General features: G+C 38.7%; 1 protein-coding gene across 2 annotated transcripts in view; it reads left to right on the top strand.

Moving 5' to 3' along the window:
- LOC126198842 (sterol regulatory element-binding protein 1) overlaps window positions 1–12426 on the top strand; it is a 93153-nt gene that overhangs the window by 27339 nt on the left and 53388 nt on the right. For both annotated transcript variants that reach the window (XM_049935424.1, XM_049935425.1), the window contains exon 9: window positions 8427–8608. In XM_049935424.1, the coding sequence (XP_049791381.1) occupies window positions 8427–8608 (182 nt within the window). The remainder of the gene's footprint in view (window positions 1–8426; window positions 8609–12426) is intronic.

The following is a 12426-nucleotide window of genomic DNA, read 5'->3' as shown; positions in this document are numbered from 1 at the left end:
CAACAGGTTAATATTATTCTTGTTGTGATCCTCAGTTGGAAGTATGGTTTAATGTAGCTCTCTACACTACTCTATCCTCTGCAGGAATCTTCACCTCTGCATAGTTTCTACAACATGCATCCTGTATACAGTCACATTTTTGTGTCCCTACAAAATTTTTACCTCCTAGTCTTCTTCTTCTTCTTCAACACGCTCCCTGTCTTTGAAGCGGTCTTTCGTCTGCCATGACGGTCGACCATGTCACCCCTGCATAATTGATGGGGAGGGCCGTTACCGTAGGAGGTGGTGCCGTGTCACCTAATGGGATTTGTGAAACTTGATGTTGAATACACACCAAGCGTACATGACCCTCATGGCCGCAACCAGAACAAGTACGTGGCTGTCCATCGTACATTACGATTGCTCGACATCCACCTATGACTCAGTAGGATGCCATGTGTTTCTTTAAATCAGTTTTGACTTGTCGGACACCGCTGAGGATCGGGTAAGTTTCAAAGGTGTTCCATTTTTCGGCCATGTGGTTAATTACCGTCCCATACTGTCAGAAAACTGCGATAAATACGTCCGGTGCCACTTTGAACGGGAGTTCGAAGACTCTTAGTCTGCATAATCCTACTAGCCTGCATGATCAACTGTAACTGCCCCGACATGACCATCGGAGTGTTTGAACTTGAGAGTGTTTGCACAATTACTCACCTCACAACAGCATGACATAACTCGTCATAGACCACCTTGACGTAGACAGTGTTACTTGTGATGGATAATAGAATACCGATAATGTGCTATGGTGGTATTTGAACTTTGTCAAGATTTCAAATGCTCGTGGTCTTGCGTGGTCGGGCTGGAAGCTGATCTTGATAGTAGCTTTTCTGTAGGAATGAGCCTTAATGACTCAGTGTCAATGGACGCGAATAGTAGCTGCCTCGAGGAAGTAAACAAACTATGCGCGCTCACGAGTCTGCAGACAGGACGCAAACAAGATGTCTATTCCACTCATCTGCTGAAAGCATACTGCGATGGTTCACCTATTCGTGCTTTTCCATGGTGCACCACATTCGCATAAGGTCACTCTTGTAGGAGTAGGCGTATGCTCAGATGCTTTACATAACCTTTCTTCTTTGACGGCTTTGTATTTGGTAATGCGAATGAAGCATTTCTCATGCCTTCGGCTTGCTGCAACAATGCGTGGCGCGCAAAGTGTTTCGGCCTGTTGAGTCTAGTTGGGGGAATTGGGTAGTGTGTGCCTGCCTGGATAAGGCAGCTAGACGGTTCGGTTGAGTGCTGAAAGATGCACATTTAACACCTTAGTTGCGCACCGTCTATGTACTTATTTGAATGAGTAGTGTTTGTGCAAGTGATACAGACAAGAGTGTAAGTAGAAAGTTTATTTTAATGTATGATTATGAATTATGTCATGTATTTTATGCTCAGGGACTGATATTGTTACGTATTTGTACTGTCTTATCTGTGACATTGTAAGTGCATCTTTATCATGTACTTTTTAGAAGTTGGTGGCTTTGTCTGCTATGTGATTCATCAGTAAGAAGCCACTGGCATGCCTAATTGAAATTTGACTGTTTACTTCATAGCATACAAAGCTTTAACCCACTCACAGGAAGTTTCATACAACCTCAAATCAAGAATCACGCACCTGACTACTGCTTCTGCACAGGGTGGTCAGAAACAGTTTGAAAAACTTGTAAGGGTGTTGCATGGCAGGTTTTGCTGAGAAATAATTGTTATGAAAAAAATTTGGTACATTGTGTTGTTTCAGAGTTAATTAGCATTGAAGTCAGCCAACCGTATTGTTACGTGTGCCAATTTGAGCGGCCCGCCAGAGACAGTGTTTGCCAGATGTGTTCTTCGTTTGGTTTCCTGCAAGCGAACAAAAGAGCAATACAAAAATTAGATGTGCGAGGGTAGTAAGGATCGAACCTGAGCCAAAGGCTCAGCAGTCATGTGCGCTATCATCTGCGCCATGAGATCAACTGACACTGATTGTATTTGGCGGGCCACTTGAAAACTGTTTCTGACCACCCTGTATAGAAGGAAAGAGATGGTCTCACAGTTAGAATCAGTGTATTCTGACTTGATGTGGCAGAGGACAACAAGGTTCTCTTTATACGTTATGCAGCCATAGTAGAAATGTGGACAGGTGCATGCAATCTGTACTAATACAGAAGAGGGAATGCACGTAATTTATACTGGATATTCCATACGGCTGCAAAAGTTAGTTTATTTTCATACTTTTTTGCCGTTTCATGCCAATGTAACTTCCACATGTAAGACCATGTTGCAGGAAGTAATAGTAATATTTATTTAATTTTCTTTTATCTGCCATATCCGGTGAGGATGTGAAGGCACTTATTTAAGCATGAAGTAAGTTATGCTGTGCATGAACATTCTTCATTATATTTTATTTAATTACACTAGCGGTCTTATGAATTTATTATCCTTCTCCCGGATCTTTTTTTTTTAAATGAATCTTTCCTCGTGCTCCATACCTGTACATGTGTTCACTGAAGAACTACTTTCTCAAAACTTACCCCATCCATTTTTAATTATATTTAAAGCTGGGATGAAGTAGCCTAACTTGAGCAGTGATCACAATTATATTATGTAACAATTTCAGCTATACATATCGGTGTGGAATTTAGATACATGTACTAGGGTTGACAGAGACATTTAAATAATTTCTGCTACCAAATAAGTTCACAGTTTTTCAGGTGTTGGGTAACTAGGGCACAGAAGGGAAAAAATTTGCACAGCACAATTTGTAACTATAAGCTACAATTTATTTACATACACAGTCAGTAGATGTATGGGGTCTACAGTGTGGATTCTAATTTCAGTTTTCTCTTGATTAACATTGGTTAAACACACTTTTCTTTGTCTGTGCTTTGCAGAAGTTATTGCCAGTCTGAAACTTTAGTAATTACAGTCAGGCAGCCTTTGCTTATTTGTGGGTCACATTGTGTACAAAGGTATAACACTTCAGGGCATAAAAACCAGAGTCAAAATCTCATATGGACTCCCAGGTTAAAGTTAGTTAGACCCTTGGTGGGCCTTGGCCTCCTCAGTAATCTTCCTCCAAATCTCTCTGTTCTCAGCTTTTTTCTTCCATCCACAGATCCCCATCTTAGCTAGGTCGGCCAGCACGTTGTCCATCCATCTAGCTCTTAGTCTGCCCTTCCTTCTGGTGGAATACAGTCTGGCATTCATTATTCGTTTGGGCATCCTGTCTTCCATCATCCTCTCTTTATGTCCGAACCAACGTATTCTTCACTATATCTTTCCCTTGTAAAAGTTCTTGTATTTCATGGTTGTATCTCACTCTCCAACCTTTTGCCTCTCTCTCAGGCCTATAGATTTTTTGTAAGATTTTTCCTTTCAAATACCTTTAGGCTGTTACTGTCTGCTTTTGTCATTGTCCATGTTTCTGATCCGTATGTCGTGACAGTTTGCACAAGGGATAAAATACTCTCAGTTTAGTTGTACTTGTAATTAGAGTTTTTGAATATCTTTACCTCCTTGTGTTCCCTCCATTATCAAATTGCCCAATTCCATGATGCCCCAGGATGTGTACTGAGAACTTAGCCCCTCCCTTAATCAAGTTATTCCATAAACTTATAATCTCCTCACTTCCATTCAGTAACTCTTCATTAGTTATGCAGTTTACCCATATAACCTCTAGCATTCTTCTGTAGCACCTCGTTTCAAAGGCTTGTATTGGCTTTTTGTCTGAATTATTCACATTTCAATTCCATACAAGGCTACACTCTATACATACACCTTCAGAAAAATTCTTTACACTTAAACAGAGTTCTATTTTTCAGAAACTCATTTCTTCATATTGCCAATCTTCATTTTACATTGTCTCTACTTTGTCACATCTGTTACGTCACTCCCCAAATAAGAAAACTGATGTACTTCTTTTAGTGTCACGTTTTCTATTCTAATTCCTTCAGCATCACTTGATTTAATTTGACTACAGTCCATAACCCTTGTTTTACTTTCGTTGATTTTCATCTTGCAACCTCTTTTGTGGACAGTATACACTTATTCAGCTGATCTTTCAAGTTCTTTGCCATCTATGCCAGAATTACAGTATCACTGGCAGACATCAAAGCTTAATTTCCTTCACCCTGAACTTCAGTTTCCTTTGATGGTTACTCTTTGTACGTATTGAAAACATTGAGAATAGACTGCAACCCTATCTCACTCCCTTCAGTAAATAACTTGTCAATTTTTAAAAAATTGTAAACTGATGGTTCAGTAATATCCATTGCTGTCACCATCTGCCTTCTCTGGAAGTGTTATTACATTCTTCTCGAAAGTCTGAGGATATGTCGGCTATCTTGTGTACCTTGTGTACCAGATGGAATAACTGTGTCACATAAAAATCTCAATAATTCTGAGAGAATGTAGTCTTCCTTCAGTGTAATGTCTTTCAGTGGTACGTGATATTCTTCCTAGAGTATGTCTCTCCCTTTTGTCTTCCTTCCTAACATAACGTTATACCAGAACAATCTTATCAGTACAGTACACTGACAGTTATGATGTGTTGTGATTGACCAATGGCTTGCTTTCCTCTTAAGTTCCTGACTGTCTGCCAGTTATGGCACTAGTAATGTTGCTCACAGAATCTGATTCAGAATTATTTCCTTCTGCACTGCGTGAGCTGTCACTGCTCTCTCCAGCTGTATGTCTGCAATTTGTGGTCTAGTGATTAGTGTCACTGCCTCTAGATAGAAGGGAACCAGGTTTGATTCCCAACTGGCTGGGAAATTTTCTTCGCTCAGGGACTGGGCGTTTGTTTTGTCCTCATCATTTCATCTCGTCCTCATTGTTGTAAAAGTCACCGAAGTCATGTAAAATAGGAAGACTTGTACCTGATGGCCAAACAACCCCCAGATGAGCTCTCCCAGCCAATTATGCCATATGCTTAAGGACCGGAATAATTCGCATTTTGTGATAAATCCTAAGTAGATGCGAATTCTGCCTCAAAATGTGAAACCACGAATCACTTAATAGTCTCTGTTTCATAATGAATGGAATCCAGATAGCCATGTATCAGATATAGTTTGAAACAGCTTTATTTTCTGCGTACACAATACTGAAAATGTAAGCATTTACTGGCATTGTACACCATTTGGCAAAGCCCAATTTGGAAAGATAATGTGCACAAGAACTTACTTGGAAAATGTAGTGTACGAAGACAGTGATGTATCAATGCTCTCAATGATCCGGTGTCATGCCAATGTGGATGGTTGAATGGTCTGTTTAAGATACACATTGCATAATGCAATGTAGTACTCAGCAATGGAACCTAGCATTTTATAAGAAAGAAACATATGTTTGTTTGTTTGTTCACTAAACCTCAAAAGATAGTATAATGCGGACAGTTCTGATGTGGCAAATTTGTTGGTGGATGTTTTTAACTGTAGTTGAACACTGCTAGAGGTCGGGCCTGAACTACATCGTTAACGATACTCTGCTAACTTCAACATGCAGTCTCATGGTAGCCATCCCCGAATGCTTTGTGTTGTGCGTTGCTCTTTTTTTTTTTTAAATAAATGTAGCAATTAATCCTGGTCCATCGTGGATTTCGATAATGATCTTTACAACATCAGAAGAGATTGTGATCCCTGTGACAGTGTGTCAGTTCTGCTGTAGACTGCTGCCCAGTGAAATGGAGGCACGGTTTGTTTCCCTGCACTGCTCCTTTGCCTCTGGCAGTCAAAATTCTAGTCGTTTTACACTCACAGCCATATGTGAATATAGTCTATAGTGCCTGCCCTCTGCGCTATAGCAATTGGGAAACAAAATCTGTAATGTTTTTTTATGGTGATGAAATTCTTCCCTTAACATTAAAATCGAGTTGCTGTACATTTGGTTCTACTTCCATGCTAAGTGTCTTGTCAGTTCTATCTGTAGCGTTGTCAAGTATGGATCATAGGGCTAGAAATGTCCACAAAATCTTGAAATTAGTAGTGCGCAGATTCTTTGATCTTCAAATTCAGCAGGAAAAGACAAATAATGTTAAAAAACACCTTTTATCGGAGACACATTCACTTAACTCATGGGAAAATGCTGCTGCTTTTCAACAGAACAATAATTTTTGAAAGCTTGAATGCAGCCAAACGAAGAAAACAAAGACCATTTTGGAAGAAAAAGGTGTTGGAAGTTTTTCAAAAGCAAACATTCCAGTCAAAAAGTTCGCAATCAGCACTTTTTTTAACAGTCAGTTTCAGATAACTAATAATTTGTTTGTCTTCACTGAGACATCATGACAACCTTTTAAATTTGTGCATCTAATCATTTACAAAGAAAATTGATGTGAATTTTGCGAAAAATAGATGCTACATTTTCTGGTCCCAACATATGGTCATTTCGTTCCTCAGCTTTACAATTAATTTTCAGTGACGCCACTGTTTTTTGCTGCCCGTTTGGTTACGCTTAACAATGCTGTTCACTGTTTTCTTCCAGGTCTCACTTGTTGCTTGACTCACAGCTTTCACAAGGAGAGAATTTCAACTTCAGAGAGGGTGAACTTTTCATTGTTATTTTTTATTTATACCCACATTTCTTCAATAACATTGGAAAGATAATGATATGTAGGTATCTGAAATATTTCATGCACGTCTTTCAGCAGTTTCATTGATGATATACTGTGGAAATTGTCGTTTATTTCGTGTCACAATCTTGAACAATTCAGATTTCTTCAAATATTCTCTGGTGCATTATCCATGATAGTGACTGCTGCCTATATGATATTTTTCATAGTGATGTTATGAACCATTTGAGAGAGACTACACTATTCATCCTATCACTTTAATCACCTACCTTTTTATTCATTCCTTTGCATTAATCAAGTGACTTTTTTGAATGAAAGGCAGTTTGACACGAAACTGTTCTATGTATTGGTCTCGTTCTCCAACAGGCATTGCAATTGTCCTTTTGGGTGTTCTATCACTCCAACCTCTGTTTAAGTGACTGGTGTTAGCCCAAGTTTCATGTACTCGGATATTATTATCAGATGGCACACCCATAATCCTCTGCAGAAATCTGCATCACCATGCAACAGCATTTGTCATTTCCATTAATGTTTTGTGTCCATTAGTAACTAAGTAGTTAAAGTTTGTCTCTCAGCACTGTATACAATGAAAATTTGCTGCTTTTATAAAGGATGTCTTTCTGAAGCTACAGGAGTAGTTTCAGTCGTGTTTGATAACTCTTTCCTTGTAGTAGTCATAGATGACAATGAATGGCGTCTGTCTGAAAATTGTCCAAAGCTGTCACTTGCCTCTTCCTCGATTGCTTTTTTACGTAACTTTGTAGTAACACTCTCATCACAACCCATATTGTACCTTTTGTACCCTAATGTTACAGCAGTGTTTTTGTTTATATTTAAAGCTGTTTCTGATCTCTTTAAACCCTAAGCAACAGGTAATAAACTCTGAACTTTTTTTCTTTGCTTTCTCAAATTACTTCCTCACTGAGCACATTAATTCAGTGGCCTGGCTGTACAGATTGATTTTCTTCTTCCATTTCATTTCACATGTTGGGCTTACAATGTTTGTTGGACTGAATGTGCTTTGAAATGAAATAAAAGTGAATAAACACCAAAAATGAAGTAAACAACAATCTAATTTTCAAGTTGTGAAACACCAATAATTGTCAATTGTAAGAAACTCACTGCTGTGCTTCACAGCTGTCAGCATTTGTTTTACAGTGGAGCAATGTGGATCATTCTACCTGCTGATGAGTTATTCATCGTTGCTTGGCTTGCTGCTATCATTAGGCAGCAAAGGAATGGTACTGAGCTGTCATTACCAAAGATTCATCTGCCAGATTGTAATTCTTTTGATTGTTTTAGGTGTTTCCTGCTGCCTGTCTCATTATGTTGTGTACCTTGATGTTGAATGTCGTGTCTATTCTTTTTCGTTTTACTCATGTAACAGAATTTATCATCTGTGTAAATAATATGTTGTTCATTTTTCTCTTCAGTAATGTAAATTGTTGTTGTTTGTTGTCGTGGTCTTCAGAGCAGAGACTGGTTTGGTGCAGCTCTCCGTACTACTCTATCTTGTGCAAGCTTCTTCATCTCCCAGTACCTACTGCTTAGTGTATTCATCTCTTTGTCTCCCTCTACGATTTTTACCCTCCATGCTGCTCTCCAGTACTAAATTGGTGATTCCTTGATGCCTCAGAACAGGTAAATTATAACTTATTATAACATGTAAATTATAACTAAGAAATTTGGAAACAGATTTCCCCCCCCCCCTTTCTATTACTTTATGAAAATAGTTTTTTAAAAATAATTATTGCAAATAAAATTCGAAGTGTGTTAAGATACACGTAATACATTACATACCTGAGATCTTAGCTATTTATATTTTGTGGTAATGCCATCAATTTTCTAGGGTGAGTTACCTGCAGCTACACAGGAACTTCGCCGTTGCCTTGTTGCGTTTGGTCAACCACTTCCTGCCTCAAAGCTCGAGTTATTGTCATCAACAGCATGGCAGATTTTAAGACAACTGCTGCACCGACTCTGGGTTGGCCGCTGGTTAGCAAAACATGCTGGTGGCTTTTTTGCTGATAGGTAAGACCATTAATCCAGAAATTAAAGAGATATTGTGACTGAAAATGTGTTCCAAAAATATGGTAAAGCTATGAACACAGGTCAACCCTTTCTGCTCATAGGCTAATAGACATAATCCATGTAACAGTAAACTCAATTTTAACATTGATAGTAATATTTCCTTCTTACACATTAAAGACATTTATTCTCCCTGCATTTATATTTTTCACTTTTGAATGAAATACCCTCTCAGAACCTTGGTTGTTACCTTCACTGTGCCATATTTGTTCATTACAGAAACTGTGATTAATTGGTTTTGTCATCAGTTATGTTTGTCTGATGCATCTCCATCCCAATATAAACATTACAGGGGAGTTTCATTGTCTGTAATTTTTAGTGTTTTTCAAGTGATATTACAAACTGTACTCCTTATGGGGTAGCTGCAACTGTACAAGTCCAGTTTGAAAAATGAAGAAACCGCAGAACAATTGGTTAATCCACAATATTTTCTTATGCACAGGACTGGTTTCAGAATACCAATGTTCAATCATCTGGTATTAAAAAATAAAATCACTTAATCATCTGAGGTCATCCTCACCCCAGGGTGTTGTCATGGAACCAAAGGTTTTTTTGTCCCTTTGCCCTTTTGACACAGATTTTATATTTTTACCCAAATGATGGAATTCTTGTTCCAAAATCAGTCATGTACACAGTAAGATTGTGGATTAAGCAACTGTTCTGTGGTTTCTTCATTTCTCAAAATCAAGTTATATTATTAGTCACTTATCATCTTCCCTCCCCAGCCATCCATCAGATTGCCCAGATAATTATCTATTACACAAGGACCACAGTAAACAAATCAGGTACTATGGATATATATAGCCGGGAACTTCCCCTTATATCTTCCAGCTGTTTCAGTTTAATTTCACATGTTTGAATGAACACTGCTTTTCAAGAAGGCTGTCTCTATAATGGGCTTTCAAGAATTGTTGTTACTCCTGCATGAAATATGCTAATCAGTACTAGATGCACAGTCTTACGATGGTCAGACATAAACATTCCTCTTCAGGATGCTCCATAACATGACAACAATTTCTGACCTCTGTCTCCCCCAGGATGTCCCAGAACCGAGTGATCTTTTTACCAAACGGTTGTAGATTTCGTGCCTATTGTTCTCTGTTTACGAAGACCACCAACTTCAGTGTATTAACCAACATTGTGTTACAGGTTCATGTACCATAATTTTATAATGATTATCAGTAACAAGTCTCTTTAATGTGGTTTCACGAAAGACTTGCTTCTGTGTTTTGTGTACACTATTAGATATGATCAGAATGAAGAGGGAAATGAGCGTGCGAATTTGTGTGTGTCATCAATTGGCTACTGCTTTTGTGATTGGTGCTTTGTATATTTTGGAGAGCTAATTGCAGTTAGAAAGAGCTAATTGCAGTTAGAAAGAAACAAAAATAATTGTCGCCAAAATTTTTTTTTCTTCTTTCTTCTTCTTCTTCTTCTTCTCTCTCTCTCTCTCTCTCTCTCTCTCTCTCTCTCTCTCTTAGACAAAATTTAAATTGTTTTTGTTTTATATTTTGAACAATATAAAGAAAATAACAGTTAGAATAATTTATTCATTTTTGCTTGTTGCATTTCATATGCTTTCTTGTATTTTACGCTTCTTGGGTCAGTCTGCTGAAAAATGTAATAATGGAGTTTGCTGTATGTAGACAGCCACTGTTGATTTTCACTGCAGATTTTCATTTCTCATAACATAGTCATCAGATCAGATTTCATTACAAGGTTAATATGTCTCTGCAATTTAATGTAACATAAAATTGGAGTTTTCATCTTGCGTCTTGAGAAATGATGGGCACTAAAGATATTCACCTGGCCCAGGAACATTAAAATTGACTCCGTGGGTAATATTGCTGTCTTTCTGTCAATGTCACTTATATTGCTACATAGCCACAGTATTATTCACAAGATTCTTTGTGTCAATTAGAATGTTTAAATATTGGGACTGTGAAAATTATCCACAGTGTTTGGTGGTCCTAAACAATGAGGATAAATTTTAACATCTTATTGTTTTCTAATGAGAAACAAAAGTAAGGAGGAAGAGTCCCAGATTAGGTAAAATAGTTCCATATTCCTGTCTGCAAATGGTAACTACTTCAGAGTGTATTACCAGAAAGGAAAAAAAAAGATTACGTCCATGTTAATTTGGAGTGTGGAAACATTATAGGAAGTGAGGAAGTTAGAGAACGTGGAAGTGAAGTGGACATGTCATTTACATGATTTGAGTAACTGCATTGGACAGGATAAGGGTAAATAACATCTGGAGGAGAGGAGGCTGAAGAACAGTTGCCATTATGCTATGAAATGAGACTGTAGAAAATATTATTATCCACTTGGAAAGCTACAGCATGTCGATCATGTTCTGTGCAAAACAATACATTATGCAAAACCAAGACATTATTTTAATTCATCTGTATATCACGATGGCAGTGAATATCACTCAAACCAGCCGATGAAAGGTGGCCCCTATGCCCACACAATTAGCACCATTGATCTGCCAGCAGTCGCCACGGTCGCAGGTTCGAATCCTGCGTCGGGCATGGATGTATGTGATGTCCTTAGGTTAGTAAGGTTTAAGTAGTTCTAAGTTCTAGGGGACTTATGACCTCAGAAGTTAAGTCCCATAGTGCTCAGAGCCATTTTTGATCTGCCAGCAGTGCCACCTACACATCCTGGACATGACTGCCAGGAACCATACTTCTCTACATGGACTTCCTTGTCGACACAGCTGTAAATTCACTGGCTGATTCCATCACTCTCCTAACACAGGAGCTCATGATAATGGGCAGTCCCATCCACTTATGGAACTCTGAAACTTGCAGGAAGAATGATCCCAGTATCTACAGTTGTGGTATCCCTTGTTGGCGCAGTTGTGCATCCAGTATCTGTTAAGATACATGTGAATAACTGTACTACCACTCCATCATTTGTCCAACACCAAGAAGTATGCATCCCTATCAGGACCAGTTTAAGATTGCTCGGGACTTGTAGCACTGATGATCAGTACGACCCATGTCCAACAATATATACTCAGATTGTATTTAAGCATATTATTTTATATGATATGTGCTGATAATGTCAAATCATTATTTGGCCAACATAATAAACAGTTAACACTAAATTGGAATTATAACTTTCCTCCTGAAATCTGAGGGTGTTTCACACGTGTCATAAGTCTTGCACGCCAGGTGGAATTGTCATGACTGGTTCTCCCAACGCTGTCAGTAGTTGTGACAACTGGAAAGCACTCAGTAGATGAAATGGTTTGTTTACTGAGATGTCATGCATTATCACTGGTTGGGTGCAGCTGAGCACATGTGCCACTTCCGTACTCCCTCATTGCTACTGCTTCTCCCCTTCCTACCACTCACCTCAGCTTGCAGTCAGTGCTGCCACTACTTGTCGCCACTAGCCTAACAGCTGCCGACAGGCAGGGAGGCATGAGGACTGGTTTGTTTGGATCTGATTCTCAGAGACTGTAGACACAGTGGCTGGGGACGGCATTCACGTGTCCACGAGTCAAGTGATTGCGTCAAAGTGTGTGTGCGTGCACTCGTTTTTTGACAAAGGCTATGGCCAAAAGTTTAGTTGTGAGAGTGCGATTGTCTTTTCTGCTTGCCTGTAAAAAAAAAAAAAAAAAATGCAGCTTAGCAATCATCTTTATGGTGAGTTGCTACATATCCTCATTATTATTGATTCTCACAGTACTTGCACAAGTTATCTGTTGCATGGATTGATCACTGCGGTCCCATTTCATCAACATGCTA

The sequence above is a fragment of the Schistocerca nitens genome, chromosome 8 (genome assembly GCF_023898315.1).
Source record: "Schistocerca nitens isolate TAMUIC-IGC-003100 chromosome 8, iqSchNite1.1, whole genome shotgun sequence".
Taxonomy (NCBI): domain Eukaryota; kingdom Metazoa; phylum Arthropoda; class Insecta; order Orthoptera; family Acrididae; genus Schistocerca; species Schistocerca nitens.
This window is presented reverse-complemented; position numbering and strand designations above follow the sequence as displayed.